This window comes from Orycteropus afer, unplaced genomic scaffold (genome assembly GCF_000298275.1).
Source record: "Orycteropus afer afer isolate SDZICR_OR568_19922 unplaced genomic scaffold, OryAfe1.0 scaffold00048, whole genome shotgun sequence".
Lineage (NCBI taxonomy): Eukaryota > Metazoa > Chordata > Mammalia > Tubulidentata > Orycteropodidae > Orycteropus > Orycteropus afer.
The window spans coordinates 4,895,461-4,917,768 of record NW_006921635.1 but is presented as its reverse complement, the minus strand read 5'-3'; the positions used below and the strand labels follow the sequence as shown (position 1 = coordinate 4,917,768).

The window sequence follows — 22,308 nt, the reverse complement described above, 5'->3', positions numbered from 1 at the left end:
TACATGCTTGTGAGCCATTTATCTAAGATAAATTTCTCTCTCTCTCTCTTTCTCTCTCTATAAATATATATATATATACTTTGCTGGTTTTTGTGTTTCTCTAGAGAACCCAATCCAACACAGAGATCTTTAAGGGACATCAAGCCCACAGATGCTGAAAGGAGATAAGGACCTTTGTCATAAACTGTGAGCAGACAGAGAGAGAAAACATTCCTCTATGGACTGAAACTCTGAATTTGGACTTCTAGCCTCCTAAACTGGGAGAGAAGAAATTTGTTAAAGCCATCCACTGTGGTATACGTGTTACAGCAGCCCTAGATAACTAGGACAGCTGTCTCCTATTTATCCATGCAAGAGCCCCAAAAGCCAGATATTTGGCATGAGAGAAGTTTCTGCCCAGGGTTTAAAACAGATTCCATTACGGGGGAGAAAAAAAAAAAAAATACACTCCACTTCAGTCTGCTTTCCTTCTATTTATCACTAACTTTAAGAGAAGCAGCTCATAGCCATTGTTTTGAGATGTGTTTGTAGAGGGGCTTAAGAAATGATGTAGTTTAAACTAGATAAAAGGAAGGCACTTTTTTTCTAGTCAAGCTGAAACAGCAAAGACTGCAATCATGACTGTTTAAGGAATTCTTCAGAAAAAGGGTCCTGCACAAATGTTTGCAAAAATTAAGAGACCATATTAGAAAATACATTGTAAGTCCTTTACTCAAGAGGATAGTTAGTTATGGCTATATGAGGGCACTCTAAACTGAAGTGCTTCACATGATTAAAGACAACTGCCCCAGTTCCAAAGCAAAGCTCCACTGTTGAATTAAACTTGTCCAAAGTCTTCCCTTCTGCCTTCCTAAGAATAAAGCCTGTAATTTAGAGCTGTAACTTCTTGTGAACTGTGACCACTATCAGCAAACAATAGGGAGGACAAGAATATGGTTTGTGAAGAAATGTTTGTCAGCAAATGTTTGTAACAATGGTCTCAGAAGACTGCTTGCACAGCAGGCCTCAGGAAGAATGGTATATACAGCTTAGTAAGTTAGCTTCAAGAAATCTATGTGAGAAAATAAATCCGCTAACCTTGTAAAGTTTCAACTTGCTATTCTCTTGTGCATAGGGTTGCTATGAGTTGGAACCAATTTGATGGCAGCCCACAACATGAGCTCTGGTAGCATAGTGCCTAAGGCACTTGACTGCTAACCAGAAGGCTGGTGGTTCAAACCTACCAGCCACTCCTCAAAAGGAAGACTGGGCAATCTACTTCCGTAGTGATAATGCCTTGGAAACCCAAGGAGGGGTCACTATGAGTTGGGTCTGACTCAACGGTACATAACAACAACAACACAACAACATTATCTTAAAAGAATATGTAATCCCTGGCCTGTGATTTCAGTCATGGACACCCTTCCCCACTTTTCTGTATAAAAGCTCACATCTCCCTCAGAATGTCAGAGCACTTTGGTGAATCATCACTAGGTACTTCTCAATACAGACCGCTCTATTTCCTCAATAAAGGTCTTTGCTTTAATTCTAACAAAGACTCCAGTTTGCTCTTTGACATATCTTATAAGAGATAAAAGGAGAGAAAAGTGAGCAGAGAGGAGAAGGACCTCACTACCACCAACAAAGAACAGACAAGAGCAAAATGTGTCCTTTGGAACAGGGGTCCCTGCACTAAGAACCTAGACACAGGGGAAAATTGATACCAAGACATATGGAGATCTGCAAGGAATGCCAGGCATCAGATGTGGAAAGGAGACAAGGACATTCCCCCAGAGCCAACAGAGAAAGAAAATCTTCCCTTAGGGCTGGTGCCCTGAATTTGGACTCCTACACAGTGAGAGGAGAAATTTCTGTCTATTCAATGTCACACTTGTGGCATTTCTGCTATAGCAACATTAGATAACTAAGAAAGAACTTGGTACCAGAAAAGTGAGGTGCTACTCTAACAGATACCTAAAATGTGGAAGAGGTAATGGGTAGAGGCTAAAAGAGCTTTAAGGTACCTAATAGTAAAAGCGGGAGCTCTGGTAGCATAGTGCCTAAGGCACTTGACTGCTAACCAGAAGGTTGGCGGTTCAAACCGACCAGCCACTCCTTGGAAGGAAGATGGGGCAATCTACTTCCGTAGTGAAATCACCTCGGAAACCCAAAGAGGGGTCACTATGAGTCGGGTCCGACGCGATAATACATAACAACAACAGTAAAAGCCCAGATTGCCTTGAAAAGACTATTAGTAGAATTATGGACATCCAAAGCAATTCTGGTGAGGGCTCAGAAGGAAGTGAGAAGAGCTATAAAGAAAGCCTCTCTCAACTTAGAGAATATATATGGTGCCAGCAACAGAATGTTGCTAGAAATGTGGATATTTAAAAAAATGCACCTCTGGTGAGGTTTTAAAAGAAGACAAAGAACATGTGATTGGACAATGGATGAAGGGTGATGTGGTAGCAAAGAACTTGTCAGAATTATTTCAGATGTTTGTAAGTGTGAACTTGAATACTTGTCTAAGGAGGTTTCTAAGCAAGATCTTAAAGGAACTGCATGGTTTCCACTTGCCAGTTAAAGTAAAATGTGAGAAGAAAGAGATGGACTTAAACATGAATGTGCAGGTGAATGTTTACATCAAGTTGACACACTCCTTAAAACAATCAATCATGGGAGAACAGAATGGCAGTATTTGTAAGAGGAGATAGCCCAGAAGGCAAGAATGCACAGAAAAGAGGGACACAGGGATGAGGTAACTACAGGGAGAAAATGGGAAGAGAGCTATTACGTTGTGGGGAATTGCAGTCAATGTCATGAAGCAAAATGTGCATGAACTGCTGTATGGAAAATGAATTTGCACTGTAAACTTTCACCCAAATCACAATAATTTTTTTTTTTAAAAAAATGAAAACAAAACTTAAAGATTTGAAAAATTCTATTGTATAAATTAAGGACATGTGTCCTAGAATATTCACCAAGTATATGGCTACACAAACTTTTATTAAAGAGATTAAGCCTGTGACTGATGGATTCAACCAATTACCACAACAGAAACCCATTATCTTAGACTGAAGGGGACAGAGAAAGAACTAAAGGAGATAACATTCTTTGCCTCTTGGAATTCTATAGGCAGAAAAATAAGTCAAAGGAGCTGCATCTGTTATCCTCCAAGAAAATAAAAGAATCAAACCCTGGAGCAACTCAGAGATCAGTACAAGTGTTGGAAGGAGCACAGGAAGCAGAGTTGCCTAGGTCTCAAAGGGTGAGGCCATGACCCGTAGGGTTCAAAGGGTAGGGCCATGACCCGTAGGGTTCAAAGGGTGGGGCCATGACCTGTAGGGTTCAAAGGGTGGGGCCATGATCTCCTGGATCTCAAAAGGTGGGACCACAGCCTCCTACGTCCAAAGAACCAGATCTTTCACTCTTGGGCTGCTGTTAAGGTGTGCCAGGGGTTGGGGCTGCTGCCCAAAGCTGGCCAAGAGGCAGAAGAATGTGCCCAGCTGGGGCTGAGGGAGTAGGGTCACCACTCAAATAGACTAGGGACAATGAGGCCACCCAAAGCCAAGGGAGCAGAGTTGCCATCCCACTGGGCCTGGAAGGCAGAGCTGAAGCCCAGGGACAAGAGGCCTCTACCAGAATCCAGAGAGTGCGGCCAACACTCTTAGTCTGGAGGGCAGAGTCATTGCCTAAACGGTCTTTGAGAACAGAGGATTGTTTTCAAGCCTTGAAAGCTAATATAAATTGTTCTGCTGGGTTTTACACTTGCTTGGTGCATGTTATCCCTTCTTTCCCTCTAATTTCTCCCATTTGTAATGGAAATGTCTGCCTTGTGCCTGTTCCACCCTTGTACCTTGTACAAGATAACTTGTAGTCTAGATTTCACAGGTTTACAGATGAAGAGGAATTCTGCCCCAGAATGGAAGCTATGCCTTAAGTCTCACCCATATTTGATTTAGATGATTCAGAAAATGAGATTTTGGAATTGGAATCAATTTAAGACTTTTGGGATGATATGATGGGATGAATGTGTTTTACAGGTGGCAAGGACATGAATTTGGGGGTGGGGGGCAAAGGATGGAATGGGAATAATGGGAATTCTAGAATGCTTCATTATGCTCATGAGGAACCTGTACACAGACCAAGAGGCAATTATTCAAACAAAACAAAAAATGGGGATACTGTGTGGTTTAAAATCAGGGAAGGTGTGCATCAGGGTTATATCCTTTCACCATACTTATGCAATCTGTATGCTGAGCAGATAATCCAAGACTGTAGACTATATGAAGAAGAACATGACATCAGGATTGGAGGCAGACTCATTAACAACCTACATTATGCAGATAACACAAGCTTGCTTTCTGCAAGAGAAAAAATTACTTGCAGCACTTGCTGATGAAGATCAAAGACAACAGCCTTCAGTATGGATTACACCTCAACTTAAAAAATAAAAAATCCTCACAACTGAACCAATAAGCATCATCATGATAAACGGAGAAAAGACTGAAGTTGTCTAGGATTTCATTTTACTTGGATCCACAATCAACACCCATGAAAGGAGCAGTCAAGAAATCAGACAACGTATTGCATTGGGCAAATGTGCTATAGAAAACTTCTTCAAAGTGTTAAAGAGCAAAGACATCACTTTCAAGGTTGAGATGCACCTGACCTAAGCCATGGTATTTTCAATCACCTCATATGCATGTGAAAGCTGGACAACGAATAAGAAGACTGAAGAAGAATTGCTACCTTTGAGTTATGGTATTGGTGAAGAATATTGAATATACCATGGACTGCCAGAACAAAGAAATCCATCTTGTACAAATCTGAAGTACAGTCAGAATGTTCCTTAGAAGCGAGGATGGTAAGACTTTGTCTCTTGTACTTTGGTCATGTTGTCAGGAGGGAACAGTCCCTGGAGAAGGACATCATGCTTGGTAATACAGTGGGAGCTCTGGTGGCACAGTGCCTAAGGCATTGGACTGCTAACTAGAAGGCTGGCGGTTAAAACCCACCAGCTACTCCTCAGAAGGAAGATGGGGCAATCTACTTCCATAGTGATGCTGCCTCGGAAACCCAAGGAGGGGTTGCTGTGAGTCGAATCGACTTGACAGCAGTGAGTTTTTAGAAGATAAATGGTCAGAGCAAAAGAGGAAGACCCTCAATGAGATGGACTGACACGGTGGATGCAACAACGGGACTCAAGTATAACAAGGATAGTGAGGATAGTACACGGCCAGGCAGTGTTTCATTCTGTTGTACACAGAGTCACAATGAGTTGGAACCGACTCGACGGCACCTAACAATAACAACCACTATGTGTATATGTATATGTATATGTATCTGTATATGTATATGTATATGTATAGATTAATGAGGCAGGATAAGTGTGAGATATGCCTCACCAGAGGGCACAACTCAACTCACTGCCGTATCCAAGTCACACTTTTTATCTTACAAGAGAGAAAAGGAGAGAGAAGCAAGCAGAGAGGAGAGGGACCTCACTACTACCAAGAAAGAAGAGCTAGGAGTAGAGCATGTCTTTTGGATCCAGGGTCCCTGTGCTCAGAACCTCCCAGAACCAAGGGACTACTGATGCCAAGACACATGGAGACCTGCAAGGCCTACAGATATTGAAAGGAGACAAAACCATTTCCCAGTGTACACAGAGAGAAAGCCTTCCCCTAGAGCTGGCACCCTGAATTCAGACTTCTAACCTCCTAAACTGTGAGAGAAGTAATTTTGGTTTGTTAAGGCTATCCACTTGTGGGATCTCTGTCATAACAGCACTAGATGGCTAAGACACTTGCAAACTCAAGAATAGGGAGCAACTGTTCCCATGAAGTCTAAGAAACACCCCTGGATTCTCATCATACATCCCCCTCCTCACTAAGACATCCTTGGTGGCTTTCTCTTGAAACCAGTGTCTTCAGACAGAAAAACATGGGTCCCCAGATTGGGTTCAAAGTCAATCCCTCAAAATAATTGAAAGCAGGCATTTAAACAGATACGTGTACACTGATGGTTAACATGGTCAATGGCTAACTGAAGGGCTGGTGGTTCAAGTTCACCCAGAGACACCTCAGACGAAAGGCCTGGCTATCTACTGAAAAATCCAACCATCGAGAACACAGCTCTCCTTTGACACACATGTGATTCTCATGTGTTGCTGTCAACTCAACGGTTAACTGGCTAATGTTTGCTGCAGCATTATTCACAATAGCCAAAGGTGGGAACAATGCAAGGGTTCACCAACATATGTATAGATAAACAAAATATGGTCTATCCATACCATGCAATATTATTCAGCTATAAAGAGAAATCCAAAAACCTATAAAAAACAAACTCACTGCCATCAAGTCAGATCTGACTCATAGCAACCATCCTTGGGCGTCTGAGGCGATATCACTACAGAAGTAGATTGCCCAACCTTCCTTCCGAGGAGTGGCTGGTGGGTTTGAACCGCCAGCCTTCTGGCTAGCAGTCAAATGCTTAGGCACTGCGCCACCAGAGCTCCTATAAAGAAAAATGCAAGGTTCTAATACATGCTACAATACGGATGAACCATGAAAACATTGTGCTCCATGAAAGAAGCCAGACACAAAAGGACAAATATTGTATGATTCCACTTATATGAAATATCTAGAATAGGCAAATGCATAGAGACAGAAAGTAGATTAGAAGTTACCAGAGGCCATGGGAAGGAGGATGGGGAATTATTGCTTAACGGGCACTGAGCTTTTGTTTGAGGCGATAGAAATATAGTGGTAAAGCCTGCACAACACTGGGAATGTAATTAATGCCACCAAATTGCACTTAAAATGGTTAAAAACAGTTAAAATGGAAAGTGTTAGTTTTTTACTACAATAATTTTTTTTTTTTTTTTTTAAAGGGGAAAGTGAATCCCTGCTTCATAGGCCACAGGAGAAGACAAGCACCATGAAACCAAGCCCTAAAGTTTCTCCAAGTTCTCAGGACAGAACTCTGGCCATCACTTACTACTGGTTCGTGATCTTCTGCTGGGAGCTGAAGTTAAAGGCCTTGCGGCTGTCTACCATTTTCTGAAACTGCTGCCTCAGCCTCCGAAGTTCCATGTCCACCTGCTGCTCTTTGGCCTTTTCTGACACTTCCTGGGGTTCTTCGAAATCTTTTCTCCAGTACTTCTTTGGCTGAGAGAGACAGAGGGCAGTGAACAACAGGTTAGGAGACTAGAGAAGGCCACCTTTCCGTTCAAGGGGGAGGAGGGTGGACTTGGATGACGGCCGTTGAGTGACATCAACTGCTAATGTGTTACATGGAAAGCCTGTCTACAGTTGCTCTAGTGGGAGGAGGCTGGGTCCCATACTGGGTACTGAAGAGGCAGACTTGCTATGCAGGCTAAGAGGGTGTTCATTGAAGTCCTGGGTTCAAGTCCTGACTCTGCCACTTACAGGCTGGATGACTTTGGGCAAGTCACTTAACGTCTCTGGGTCTCCAGTCCCGTGAGGATAAAATGGGTATGCATAAATGTGTTGTGAGGATTAAAGAAAGTGATACATGTAAAGCAAATGGCACAGTGCCTGACCCACGGCCAGCATTCCTCATGCAGGAGCTGTTATTACCATCGGCATCTTGAAGGAACCGTGCTTCTCTCTGTTCAGTCAAAGCCAGCGATCGCGTCTTTCTCTCTCTGAAATGCCCTGTCCACAGGGACCAAAGAAAGAGAACTTGTGAGACACCCTATGGCACCTCCTCCCTCCCCCACCCTCCAGCGGTCCCTTCCTCCTCTCGAAGCTTGGCACATGAGGAGGACATAGCAGATGGCTGCCCGGGTGTGCAAAGAGGTACTTAAAAAAAAAAAAAGCAGCAGAGTCTGCCTGAAACCTGTTCCTCTCACCGTTTATTATTAGGAACTGGACAGATGGTTCTTGAGTACCAGTTACCCTTCTGCTCCCTGTGTTCCCAAAGAAGAGGGGGCAAAACGGCATCAGGGTGGTATGTCCCCTAATGGGGTTAAAGTGAACTTTAGCTTCAGCTGTGGGTGGACTCATTTTGAGCAGGGGCCAGTGGTTCTGAGAGGCACTTTTGTTGTTATGTGCCGTCGAGTCGGACCCGACTCATAGCGACCCCTCCTTGGGTTTCTGAGGCAGTATCACTACGGAAATAGATTGCCCAGCCTTCCTTCCGAGGAGTGGCTGGTGGGTTTGAACCGCCAGCCTTCTGGTTAGCAGTCAAGTGCCTTAGGCACTATGCCACCAGAGCTCCCGAAAGGCACTTTTATAATATCTAAATGTGGATTCATCTGGCTCATGACTTCTCAGAGGTGATCCACTGTAACCCACATCCCAGACTTGAGGGGCTGGATTCTGAAAGCAGAAACCAAGCTTTGCCATCCACTGAGGGGTCTTGTTGTGTAGTGGTTAAAAAAAAAAAAAAGCATTGGTTGTGGAGATCATTAGATCTGAATTCAAATCTCTCTGTAGTCACTGACTAACCCTGGGCAAGTCACTCAGTACTCTGGGCCTCTGTTTCCTCAACTGGAAAATGGAAGAAATTCTAGAAGCCTCCTCATAAAGGGCTGGGCATGTAAAACACCTAGCACTATGCCTGGCACATAGCAAGTGATCAGTAAAGAGTAGCTGATATCATATGGGTTACTTCCCAAGGTTTAGCATAGAGAATGTTGATGGGCATTCGAGAGGCTCCCAGTATTCCTCTCTACCCTGAATTTTCTTTGGGAAGTCCCTCACTCCTGGAGCTTCTGGACTAGAGCATGTGATCTTGGATAGGCCAATCAGAACACCAGATCCCTGGCTAATCTGCATAATCCCACCACTCCTGGTTTGAGTGATTAGTTCAAGGATGGAGACAGAACCTGCTAGTCCAAGCAGAATGAATTGGGATTTAACCTTGAACACTGAGGAAGAAGCTTTGTTTTCTGCTACACCTGAGTTTATGTGAATGAGGTTGGCAGTGGCTGGCAGCCATCTTGCCTCTATATGGAGCCTGAGAATAAAGCTAAGATGGAGGAGTGCAAATAGAGAGAGATTGAATCTTGGGGACATTATCCAAGTCTCCCAATCAAGTCAAACCTGAAAATACATCTGGGTCATATTTAATTGTTGTTGTTGTTGTTGTTGTTGTTGTTGTTATGTGCCGTCGAGTCGGCCCCGACTCATAGTCGAGTCGGCCCCGACTCATAGTGACCCCTCCTTGGGTTTCCGAGGCAGTATCACTACGGAAGTAGGATTGCCCAACCTTCCTTCCGAGGAGTGGCTGGTAGGTTTGAACCGCCAGCCTTCTGGTTAGCAGTCAAGTGCTTTAGCCTCTATGCTACCAGAGCTCCTCATATTTAATTATGTGAGTCAATATGTTTCCTTAAAGCAATTCAAGATGAGTTTTCTACCCAAATCATTAAAAAAAAAAAAAAAAAACCTCACTGCTGCTAAGTCAGGTCGACTCATAGTGACCCCTCTTTGGGTTTCCGAGGTGATTTCACTACGGAAGTAGATTGCCCCATCTTCCTTCCGAGGAGTGGCTGCTGAGTTTGAACCTCCAGCCTTCTGGTTAGCAGTCAAATGCCTTAGGCGCTATGCCACCAGAGCTCCTGAGTTTTCTATCACTTGCAACCAAATGCTTTATGGTGCTGAGAAGTCCAGAGGCCCGGGTCAGGGATGACAGGCCGGTGCTCCCTCTCTCTGGGCCTCAGTCTATTCATCATAGCATCCATAGCACAGGGTACATGGTAAGCGCTTGGCAAATGTTGGTTGAATGAATGACGATTCTTAGCACAGAGATAGTTTTTCACAGCCTAATATTTAATTAGGGTAGGGGAGGCCTTCTCTCTTGCTATTTTGACAGAAAAGCCTGAGCCAAGAAGGGTTCTGCCAGGGCCCCTCAGGCAGGCAGCAGCAGGTTATAAAATGTCAGGTCCAGCTGGGAAGTTGAGGGTGAGAGAGGGCCCTGTAATAACAGTCTGGGCTGCACGACCTGGTGGTAAATGAAACATCTGCTTACCACAAGGCAGAGGTGCAGAAACACAACTTTTCCTTCTTAACAATCCCAACTTTTTTATTTCAACTGGGATTGTTATTGAGGGCAAATTTAAGTTTGTTGAATTCCTAGGAGTTATTTTACACTTTATAATTTGCTTATGTTTAATTGAGGAGGACCTCGGTGTTTACAGGGCTTAGAGCAACCAAAGGTCAGGTGGCCTTGGAGCCGCCTACACCCTCGCTTCGCCCTGGCAGTCCTCCCCGGCAGGGGGCGCTGCGGAGCGGCGGCGCGGTGCGCAAACTTACCAGGGCCACCGCGACTCCGACAGCGAGGCGACCGGCTGCGCCGACGGCGTGTACGACGGCGCCGGGAGGGCTGCTCACCGTGCAGCCGCGCTGCGCAAGCCCACAGCTCCACGCCCGGGCATTCTCAGAACCCCGGAGAGGCGCCTTTGTGACCCGCACAGACGGGGCGTTCTCTCCTGGAGGGAACGTGAGCAGCTGAAAAGGGGAGACTTGAGAGGCTGCTTCCCAGACTAGCCAGCCCTTCATGACACTGAGAAACTTCTCCAGTCAGTCAACACTCATTCATTCTCTCAGTCCACTCACCTCGCCTCCAGTCCTTCAGTCCCTTCTCTCCTCACTCGACCCCTCACAGCCCACCCACCATCTTCTTCCTCACCCCACACTCACACTCACTCAGCTTTCCACACAACTACCCTTCGGGATACCTACTTCACACGTGTTTAACTCAAAGGAGCCCAATTCCTCCTGCTCTGAAAAAAAAAAAGCAAAAGCTCACGCGTGCACACACAAGAAAGAGCGAGAGAAAGATAACGTCAGCAGTATGGAGGTTACCCATCATTCTCTGTGTCACTTCTGGTATTTTGCTGCTCTACCTGCCTTTGGTGGTTTAAAGATAAACATTTTTCATACAAATGGCCCCGAAACACAAACTGACTCCTTCCTCTGAGGCTGAACTGAAGAAACAGACATTCATTCGTTCAGGGGCTGGTCTAGAGTCATTTGACTCCATGAGATTTCCACACACACACACCCTACTACCCAGTGAATTGTAGGTCAGCTGTACTAAGGCCTCCACCCTCATCCTTAAACCCTTGGGACAAGATGTGTTGTAGAACTAGTGCATTTTGGGCGTTAGGAAGGTAAGTAGCATGGTGCACCCCAGATGTCAACAGGAAGCATGTTGCTCCTGTTGCCACTGGCAGCCCTCTTGTAGCCATGAGGGAAGTCGGTGTGAGATCAAAGCCTATTATGTAACATACCCAAATGGGATCTGGGCTACACATCAAAATAAAAAAACATTAATATCCCTGCAGGAAAACACATGAATATTCAAGCCAAGTAGGATAAAGATGATTAACCGGCTCCTGGCAGGGCTTCCCTCCAAATAATTCACACAAATTGTTTGGGGGCAATCCTTACCACCCCATTTTATAGATGAGGAAACTGAGCTTTGGAGAAACAGAGTGACTTTTGCAGGATCACCCAACTAGCAAGTGGGGAAGTCAGATTTGAACCCAAGGCTGGCTGTCTCTAGAACACCACGCTTTCCCTGCAACCCAGAATAAAAGCACAGCTCCAAACCCAGCCTGCTCTCCTGGGAGCTGATTCCTTTCATCTCTCTGATATTTAAAGGGATGCTCCAGCAGTCAGCTCCCTACATAGCCCAGTGACTCACACATTTCAAGTGTCAACGACTGAAAAAATGATTAAGTACAATTAAGTTCAGGACTTGTTAAAAATAGACTCTCCTCAGAAGGATTTACTCTCTCTGCCTTTCTGGATGCAGACCTCAGCAGCTCCCATGCAGGGAGGTACAAGGCTTTTTTCATTAGAACATGCCAGAATCGGTTCTGCTAAAGAGATCATCGGCTTTCATCAGCGGGGCTTGGAGCAGGGTGAGATGCCAGCTTGCCAAAGCGATGAGCCATCGGTGAGAAATGTTGGCAGTAGCAGACTCGACGAAACAGAGGTGGAAATGAGAGCCAGACTGCAGAGGAGCTGGGCAAAGGCATTGGGACACAGACCCAGAAGGTTGGTTGGCCAAGTGACTCCTTGGCTATAAGAATCAGGAACCCACTGAGATGAACTCAAAATGATGGTTTTCCCTTCTCAGCATCTATTTCCCCTCCTCCTGCCTCTTGTTGTTTTGTTCAGTGCTACTGAGTCTATTTCAACTCATGGCAACCCAATGTGACAGAACAGAACTGCCCCATAGTGTAGTGCCTAAGGCACTTGACTGCTAACCAGAAGGCTGGCGGTTCAAACCCACCAGCCACTCCTCAGAAGGAAGGTTGGGCAATCTACTTCTGTAGAGATACCGCCTCGGAAACCCAAGGAGGGGTCGCTATAAGTCAGGGCCGACTCGATGGGACATAACAACAAGATCACCAAGTCTTTGTCCTGCAGAGCTGCTGGGTGGGTTTGAACCGGTAACTTCTCATTTAACAGCCGAGTGTGCTGCTGCCTAACAGATCCCAATGTGTTCGGTAACTATCCCTCCCCCATTCAGCCTAAGTGACCAGGACTGTTTCACACACCCCTCAGCACAGGTCTTGATTCATCTTACCCAATCATAGCCATTCCTTACCAATGACTGAACAGAGAATTTAAGCCAATCAGTGCATTCCTAGAGAATGAAACTGGTCCAGGGATAGTACATACCTGACAGTGGCCTAATCAGACAGAGAGGAAGAACTTGTAGTCCAGGGTGTGAGAAGAGATGTGTTCTGTATATTCCTGAATATGAACAAGGAAGTGTGTTGCCTTATTGCTGCTGGCAGCCTCCTTGTAACTGTGAGGGGCATCAGTGTGAGATCAAATCCTACACATGATGGAAGGAAGACCCTAGAGAGAACTGCAGAACAGTGGAGCTGTAACCGTGATCATACCATGCCTGAAAGCTGCATTAGTCCTGCACTCCCTGTTATATGAATTAGTCAATTTTCTTGGAGGTTGGAGATCACTCAAGGGCACCTTGGAAGAAAGATCTGGCAATCTACTTCCAAAAATATCAGTCATCAAAAACCCTGTGAACTGTTCCACTCTACACACGTGGAGTTGTCATAAATCAGAATCCATCAAAAGGAAACTGGTTATTAACTGTGAGAAAATAAATTTTGTTTTTAAAAGCCACCCGTTTGTGGTATTTTTTGTTACAGCAGCACTAGATACGCTAGATAACTAAGACAGGGTGCCTGGTGATGGCTGTGTGCCTCCACAACTACAGCTTCTGTCCAGGGGGCCATTGCCCCAATTCTGGTTTGTACTGGGCCTCCAACACACTAGTTCCTTCCTTCCCCAGTCTCTCCCATGGATATGCAATGGCTTACCTTGTTGCTGGAAGCTCTGGTGGCGTAGGGAGCTCTGGTGGCGTAGTACCTAAAGCACTTGACTGCTAACCAGAAGGCTGGCGGTTCAAACCCACCAGCCACTCTTCGGAAGGAAGGTTGGGCAATCTACTTCTGTAGAGATACCACCTCGGAAACCCAAGGAGGGGTCGCTATGAGTTGAATCCAACTCGATGGCAGTGAGTTTGCAAGCTTGAGTTCCCTTGTTGCTACTCTCTCGGTGCCTCAACCTCCCTTCTTTTTTCCCCTAACCCTATCTGTGCCCTGTGCAAAATCCCTTCTTTCAAGTTTCCTGACCCATCTGAATTGGATTCCATTTCCTTCTGGGTCCCTGCCTGCCACAGTCCCTCCCCACCCTCCCCTGTGACAGTGAAATGACCTTCTGGGGTTCAGTGCTGCAGAGATGTTGCCCTTCTGAGGGTGATGGAAACCAGCCTGGGAGTACAGCCAGCGGGAATTTCAATTTGGCACCGGCAGCTGTGCCAAATGGCTCCATCTTTTTGAAAAAATAAATAACAGGGGGGCCCTTCCCCCTTGTGTTATCTTCCAGTCCCTGTCACAGGTCCACTCTCCTAGGTGGCCCACTGAGCTAGGGAGAGAGAGTGAGGAGGGAAGGAGAAGACCTTTCCAGGCCAGGCCCTGGACACCAGACACTGCAGGCCCTGAGGCAGTGGACAACAAATGGCCGCCCATCTGGAGGCAGCAGCAGAGGCCTGGTGCCCTGAGCAGTATGTGTGTCCACCAGGTCACTCGACTGCTCTGAAGCTAGATCATCTCTGGCCTTCTCTTCCAGGGGACGTTGCAGCATCAGTGTGGCAGATGCTCTTATTTGCCTCCCCAGTATCCACTCTCTCCTTCCTCCCACCCGTTTCCTGCTTTTACTGGGGATGGCAAGGACTCGATTTTAAAAACTGCATTTCCCAGCTCCCCTTGCAGAAATGAACGGCCACGTGATTCAGCTGTCATCTGAGAGATGGACTGGTGGGGTATGGTTAGCTGTGCTGATGTCCTTCCCAGATACCCTTGGGTCCCTTTACTAACTCTGTGCAGACACCAGTCAACATCTGTATGCTTTGCTGCCAATGGAATTGTGCACAGCCCCCTCTTGGCAGTTCAAGCCTACCCACTGGTTCTGCAGGAGAAAAGACCTGGCAATGGGCTTCCATAAAGATTATGGCCTAGAAAACCCTATGGGGCGGTTCCCTGTCACATGGGATTGCTGTGAGTCCGAATTAACAGCATCAAACAGGAATAATCTCTCCTGTATGGGAAGCCAAAATGCCTGGGAGTTTTACTTCCTCCCAACCACTCTGAGGTAGACCATAACCAATACCTAACTGGTGTGGAGTATAAGAGCCCAGCTTCTTTGCTTTGAAGTGGGGCAAACCCTGAGATGTAATTGATACCACAAAACTTCCCTGTGGCGTCAGGCTGAGGCTGGTTTGCACCCTTGTTTGATTTCTGCTTCTCTCACTCCCTACCCAGTTTCTTCTGGGAGCATTTGCTTCTTTCCCGCCTGTCAAATGGGGGTAATGACATCATCCAGCAGAGAATGTTGTGTCGATATTTAAGGTGTTTTGAACGGTGTCTGCTCAGTAAGCACTGTCTGAGAGTTTGCCGTGAATAAGATGATTGGTACTTGGATTTCCACATTTGCTTCCCTGGAAAGATGGAAAGATCTGGCAACGTGGTTGCTGTTAGGTGCTGTTGAGTCATTTCCAACTCACAGTGACCCCACGTATAGTACTACAAAACTCAGTGGTCCAGTCCTGGGAATGAACCTACTGTTGCCACCACTGTGTCAGTCCATCTCATTGAGGGGCTTCCTCTTTTTCACTGACCCTCTACTTAACTAAGCGTGACGTGTCCTTCTCTGGGGACTGGTCCCTTCTGATAACATGTCCAAAGTATATAAGACAATTTATTTAGCAAACATTTACTCTTTACTTAGCAAACATTTACATGAGTGCTTTTGGTGACATGCCAAGCACTGTTCTGGCCATTTGCAAGTATTCATTCATTCAGCCTGTAGAACAGTTCTGTGAGGTGGGTTCTATTATGGTCCAATTTTACAGATGAGAAAACTGAGACAAAGCAAAGGGGAGGAGTTTGCCCCATGTCACAAGGTGAGTAACTGGCAGAGCCAGGAGTCAGACCCAAGCATTCTGGCTCTATTGGGCGACAATAGGCTAGTGCTGGGTCCTGGGTACCCAATGACTCTGCAATTCACCCCATTTCCACAACCTTTCACCACTAGTTTCCTCTTTCCATTACCTGCCAGGTACCTGGGCAGGTAATGGATGTATTTTCCATTCACACCCCCCAAGGGGTCAACCACAACAGCAGCCGTTCCAACTGACCCCAGGTTAGCAGCCCTGAGGTCACACTGCCTTGAGAGCTGGGTTTTACCTGAAGTCACTAAGTCCAACTTTCATTTTCCAAGTCCCAGACTCTCTCACAAAGCTGTCCTCTCCAATGGGAGATTTCAATTTAAGCCCCTTCTCCAATGGCTTGGGATCAGTCACCTGCTTCAGCCTGGCCAGACCAGATTACCCACAGTGACCCCAAAATTCATTCATGCGCACCTGTTTGCGAGACTTGTGCTGATTAATAGCAGCAGGGAGTTTGAGGGTGGTGTGCTCTCCTCCAGGGAGCATCTGTGACTTGAACCCAGAGACCACCTGAGGTCTACCCCCACCCAGTCATGAATTTAAGTCGCTTTAAAATTCCACCAAATTCCACATCAGTTAATGTCCCAGAAAATGAATGCTCAAGTCAATGGTCATCAAATTAAAGGATTTGAGAGCTGCCAGAATGTTCTAAAATTATCCTACTCAGGGCTGTGTGTTGAATGTCTGTTTTCTTCTTGCCTCTTCTGGGAAGAGCATCCCAATTTCCCTTTGGAGGCTCATCTCTTCTCCACTCAGTCCACGAGGCTGGAGGGACTGTCCCCCAGTTTATGTGGTTGCAGGTGGGCCACCCAGTCAGCTGCATTCTTCTACCTACAGCCCAGTGCTGTCAGAGAGGCCCTCTCCCAAGGTTACAGCTCCTGCCAGATTCTACAACCCCCTTTGTTCCTTTAGGCCTGGGCTGCCTGCTATTTATTGCCAGTCCCAGGGCTTCACCATTCCTTGCCAGTTCCCTCAACCCTGCCCACACCTCTGTTACACATTCATTAACACTTGAGAGTGTGCAAGGGCCTCATGACTGGAAAAAGGTTGTCGGGATTTCAGAAATGACCAAGGGCAGTATGGCTGGGGCATGCAAAGAGAGTGGCGGGGTGGGGGTGGGGTGCGGCAGAACACACAGGGTCTTGGAAGTCACATGTTAGATTCTCTCCACCAATTCCCCAAACAGGGCTGTAATAGGGGTGGGTGAACTGTGGTGTCAGAGAGGCCTAGGTTCAAATCCCAATTCCTCCACTTTCCTGCTGCATGTCAAGCCAATTAACTTCTATGAGGCTCAATTTCTTAGTGTTCAAAGTGAGCCTAAATACTAGTAACTATTGCATGGGCAGCTCTGGTGGCATAGTGGATAAGGCATTTGGCTGCTAATTAGAAGGTCACTGGTTCAAACCCATTAACTGCTCCATGGAACAAGATGGGAAAATCTACTTCTGGAAACCTGATGGGGGTCGCTATGAGTTGGAATCCACTTGATGGCAGTGGGTCTGGTTTGGTTTTATGGATGTAAAGCACTTAGCACAGTGCCTGGCACACGGTTACCATTGGTTACCATCAAATCAATTCTCACTCACAGCAAACCCACGTGCATCAGAGGAGAACTGTGCTCTGCAGAGTTTTCAATGGCTGATTTTTTTTTTTTTTAATTTTTATTGTGATTTGGGTGAAAGTTTGCTGAGCAATTTCATTTTCCATACAGTAGTTCATACACATTGTCTCTCATTGACATTGACTGCAATTTCCCACAATGCAACAGCTCTCCTCCCACTTCTTCCTCATAGTCACCTCTTCTCTGTGTCCTTCCCTCCCATGCACTTCTGTTCCCTGAGCTGTCTCCCTGTGCATTAACAACGCTTCTATTCTCCCATGATTGTTCTCTCCAAGGAGTGTATCTACCTAATGTAAGTGTGCAGCTCATAGGCCTGTCTTTTGTTTGGCTGGAAGCCACAGGAGTGGGTTCAATTCCAGACCTGTGGCCATAGTCTCAGTGGTTCCATTGGGCTCTATCAGACCAACAAACCTGGTCCCTTTTATTTATTTATTTATTTTCATATGATTTTGAGTTTTGTCCCACATTGTTCTCCCACTTTATCCAAGATGTCCCCCTCCAAGTGGTTGACGGTGGTAGCCGGGTTCTTCTGATCTCATAGTCATTTAGGCTGAGGATTGCATGGTGTACCAATCCCTTGGACTAATTGTTTCCATGCATCTTTGGTTTTCTTCATTCTTCTTTGCTCTGGATGAGGAGAGACCCATCATTGCATCTAGATGGCTGTTTGCAAGCTTTTAAGATCCCAGATGCTACTCGCTGAAGCAGGAGGTAGAACAATGTTTTTGTGTCATATGTTATCCCAGTTGAGCTTGATGTCCCCTGCGACCATGGTCCCGAGCCCACAGGTCCAATGGCTAATGTTTTGGAAGTAGATCTCCAGGTCTTTTTTTCTCAAGACACTCGTGGTTGGGCTTAAACCTCCCAGCCTTTTGGTTAGCAGCCGAGAGCACATCAACTGTTTGTGCCACCCAGAGACTCTGGCACACAGTTAAAAAACAAACAAACAAACAAAAAAAAAACCCAAACTCACTGCCATAGAGTCGTTTCTCACTCATCGTGACCCCCATTGGGTTTCTGAGGCTGTATATCTTTACGGAAGTAGATTGTCCTATTTTCCTTTCGCAGAGCAGCTGATGAGTTTGAACCGCTGACCTTCTGGTTAGCAGCCAAATGCCTTATCCACTATGCCATCAGAACTCCCTCAGCACACAGCACTCAAGAAACGTAGCTGTGGTTATAATAATAACATCATTATTATTAGCCCAGGTCTCCTGGTTCTCTTTCACTGTCCCCCTGAGGTTGAGTTTTCCCCTAAGGAAGCTTCCCCATCTCCAGATCAACCAAGCGGGCACCTTTTCCTGCCCTTCCCTACCCAGACCAAGACCCATCTCCCTCAGGCCCTTCTGGGGCCATTCTCCCTAAAGTTGTCACAGCCAAGATGCTGAGGAGATGGTTTCCTCGGCTCAGGGCAGAATATGTATCCATGTTGCTAAGCAACCAGCCCCCATCCAGATGCCAGCTGCAGCCTGGGCAGAGGGATGAGGAGAAAGGATGAGTGTCAGCACTCGGGGGGGGGGGCAGGGAGGCTGGGACCACAGGCTGAGATCAGGGTTGTGGTGGGGAGAGCCAAGCCACTGCCTGTGTCACATCCCTCGGTGAGAGACACGGCAGCAGAGAGCCATGGGGTCAAGGCCAGTGGAAACAAGTTCAGACCCCCAGCTCCACAACCTGCTGACCATGCAGCCTCGGGAAAGTCACTGCCCTCTCTGAGCCTCAGCTTACTCATCCCCACCATGGCATGGCCAGACTAACGGCAAATTCGTGGCAAGGATTCCAGGGGATGGTGTACATGAAAATGTCCAGCACATGGTAGGTATGTGGCCATAAGTGGGTGGCAAAATGCTTGAGGCCAACTGCTAAGAGAAAGGTTGGCAGTTCAAACCTACCCAAAGTTACCTTGGGAGATGGATCTGGTGATCTGGTTCCAGATGATCAGAGCCATGAAAACCCTGCAGACAAATTCTACACATCGGTTCCTCATGGGTCAGAAGAGACTTGGCAGTAGCTGTTTGGTTGCTTGGTTCTTCTCCATGAGTGAGCCCACTCACCTCACCGTGCCATCGGGGGTAATAACGCTCAAACTCCTTAGCTAGGCCTTAGTGCCCCTGATTTTGATTCCTTGATTTTCTTCTCTCAACGAATTGCCCACTAATCCAGGCACTCTCATTCTTAGCACTTTTGTTGTTGTTGTTATGTGCCATTGAGTCGGACCCATGGCGACCCATCTTTGGGTTTCTGAGGCAGTATCACTACGGAAGTAGATTGCCCCATCTTCCTTCTGAGGAGTGGCTGGTGGGTTTGAACCTCCAGCCTTAAAGTTATTTTAAAATAACAGTTTACTTGACATATAATTCTCATACCTTACAATTGGCTCATTTTAAGTGTACAATTCAGTGATTTTTAGTATAGTCACAGAATTGTTCAACTACCACCACAATTTAGAATGTTTTCATTGCTCCCAGAAAGAAACCCCATACCCACTAACAGTCATTCCTCATTTTCCCCACATTCTCTAGTCCCTGGTCATTACTAACCTACTTTATGTTTCAACAGAATTCCATATTCTGGATATTTCATATAAATGGAATCATATAATATGTGTTGTTTTGTGACTGGCTTCTTTCATTCAACATGATGTTTTCAAGGTTCACCCATGTAGTAGCATGTTCACCCATGTTGTAACATGTATCAGAACTTCATTTTTTCTTCAAGCTGAATAATAGTCTATTTTATGGATAGACCACATTTTGTGTATCCACTTGTTTAATATTTATTGGACTTTTGGGTTATTTCTACTATGAATAATGCTGTTGTAAGCACTCCTTGTTCATTCATTGTTTTGCATGGACTATTGACATTTTAGGAGTCGGTGAGTGGCACAAAAGATTAAACACTGGGCTACTGACCAAAAGGGTGAAAGTTCAAATCAACCCAGAAGTGTCTCAGCCAAGCTGGTTAACCATGTTTACACCACCCAGGGATTCTGGTTATACAATATGTCACCCCAATTACAGGTAAGTTAATTAAGAGTCAGACAGATGGTAGTTCAATTCCCAGCTCTGCCCCTGTGTTTCATATTGAGATTCAGCTTAATAAATAAAAATAGTTTTAAGGAGGCAGAAGTTCACTTATCTCTGATGTAAAAGTGGTCAGCAGTGTCAGGGACTCAGGCTTCTCCCAGCCAAATGCCCACCTCATGGTCCAAGATGGTGGCTTTCACTTTCTGGACAGCCAGATAAAGGAAGGGACAGAGAATCAAAAATACAGGGAGTAAGTGCATTCACCATCTCTTTTAGAGTTCTCCAGAACCACTGTCAAACCTCCTGCTCACAGTTCTTGGCCAGAATTAAGTCACATGCCCACATCTGCCTGTAAGGGAGGCTGGGAAATTCTGGGCAGCCATGTTTCTTGTTAAAAATTGGGTTTATTTTCTTCTACAAGAGGGAAGAGTGGATACTGAAGGATCAGTACCTGTCTTTGCCACAGTTCTCCAGGCTTCAGTTTCCTCTTCTGTGAGTTGGGGGTCACAATATTTCTGCATCATAAGGTTATTATGAGAATCCAATGTGTTATGAGTGAGAAGAGCTTAGTAAATGGGCAAGAAATAGGGAGTATTATGATGGTTATTGAAACATCCAGGGTGCAAACGAGCAGGGAGAAAACGAAGCCAATGTTTTCTGAGCAAAGTAGGGGTGTGTCCAGGCTCAACAACTCACTGATTTGGCAAATGTGGGCCACCCCCTAGTGACAGGGCAGCTGCCCAGAAAGAACATTAGGGGCTTTTTTTTTAACATCCTGAGAGCAGCCAAAGGTAAATTCATGACCTTGTTTGCCTCCAGGTACCGAATTAAAGTCCACAGAACAACTTGTGCTTCTAAGAGGAGGTCAAAAGCCAAAGGTGGTCCTTGAACAGGCTTGCAACATTCATTGGCTTCTCGCACTTGTTTCAAGAGACAGACAGAAGCGGGGTCAGGCCTCCCTTGAAATATGGTGGGGTCTGAAGATGGTAAATAGGGGTGGAGCGGATGGGCACTGTCAATTAGGAGATCTCATGGCAGGACTGGAATTCTGGGCCTTTTTAGGGGGAATTCGGTACTTGGACTTTGAACTTGGACAGGAAATCCCTTTCTCAGCAGCAGGAAGCTTTTTTCATATCTTTTCTGATTTCAAGAGTAGCAAATAATTTTTAATTCCAAGAAACTAGTTTGCGACCATTTACATTAGGTAGATACACTCCTTGGAGAGACCAATCATGGGAGAATAGAAGGACTGTGTATGCACAGGGAGACAGCTTGGGGGGCAGGAGTGCCTGGGAGGGAAGGACACAGGGAAGAGAGCTGTTGTATCGTGGTAAATGGCAGTCAACATCATGAGAGAAAGTGTATGTGAACTGCTGTATGGAAAATAAATTTGCTCTGTAAACTTTCACCCAAATCCCAAAAAAAAAAAAAAAAAGAAAGAAACTAGTTTGCGCCCAACAGGAACCCCTAAGGATTCCACTGAGGGGTTCTCAAAAGTTTGTGGACGCCAGACCACGTGCTGTCCTCAGACTGATTCTGATTCAGGGAGACCTCACCTGCTCCACAGGTTTTCAACGAGTGGATTTTCAACAGTAGATCCTCACGCCTTTCCTCTGAGGCACTTCTGGGGAGAGCTGGAAGCTCCAACCCCTCAGTCAGCCGCCGAGTGTGTTACTATCTGTACAATCCAGGCACTCCAGTGTGCACCTGGAGCCTATTACACACATAGGGGTCAGAGTCCAGTGCCCAGAAATTCTGAATCTGTAGGGTAGGGTAGAGCCAAGAACCTGTTTTTTAAGGCCCACTTAGTTTAATACAGACAGAGGAAAAACATCATATGGGAGTCACTAGGTACTAAAGTCATTGTAAGTGTTTTATAAATAGTAGTTAATATAACCTCTCTCCTGAGTATCATTATTACCCCCATTTTCCCAATGAGGCACCAAGAGGGGGAGTAGTTTGGCTCCAGTCTTGCATCTAATAAGCAAGCAGCAAGGCCGGGATTTGAACCCAGGCGACTGGGCTCCAGAACCCAGGCTCCTCGGCTTTTCTGCCTTTTTGATTCAGAAGAAACCTCTGTTAGCATTTCAAGCTAGTCCTTTCAGACCTCTTAAAAATATCTGGTTGCAGGGAGACAGCTCAGGGGGCAGGAGTGCATGGAGG

At 45.9% G+C, this 22,308-nt stretch overlaps 1 protein-coding gene across 1 annotated transcript in view; it reads right to left on the bottom strand.

Annotated features, from left to right (window-relative positions):
* CCDC63 (coiled-coil domain containing 63) overlaps positions 1-22,308 on the bottom strand; it is a 101,766-nt gene that overhangs the window by 33,622 nt on the left and 45,836 nt on the right. Inside the window, exons 2-3 of the mRNA XM_042780602.1 lie at positions 10,263-10,457; positions 6,982-7,190 (exon numbers count right to left, since the gene is read on the bottom strand). Of these exons, the coding sequence (XP_042636536.1) occupies positions 6,982-7,190; positions 10,263-10,457 (404 nt within the window). The remainder of the gene's footprint in view (positions 1-6,981; positions 7,191-10,262; positions 10,458-22,308) is intronic.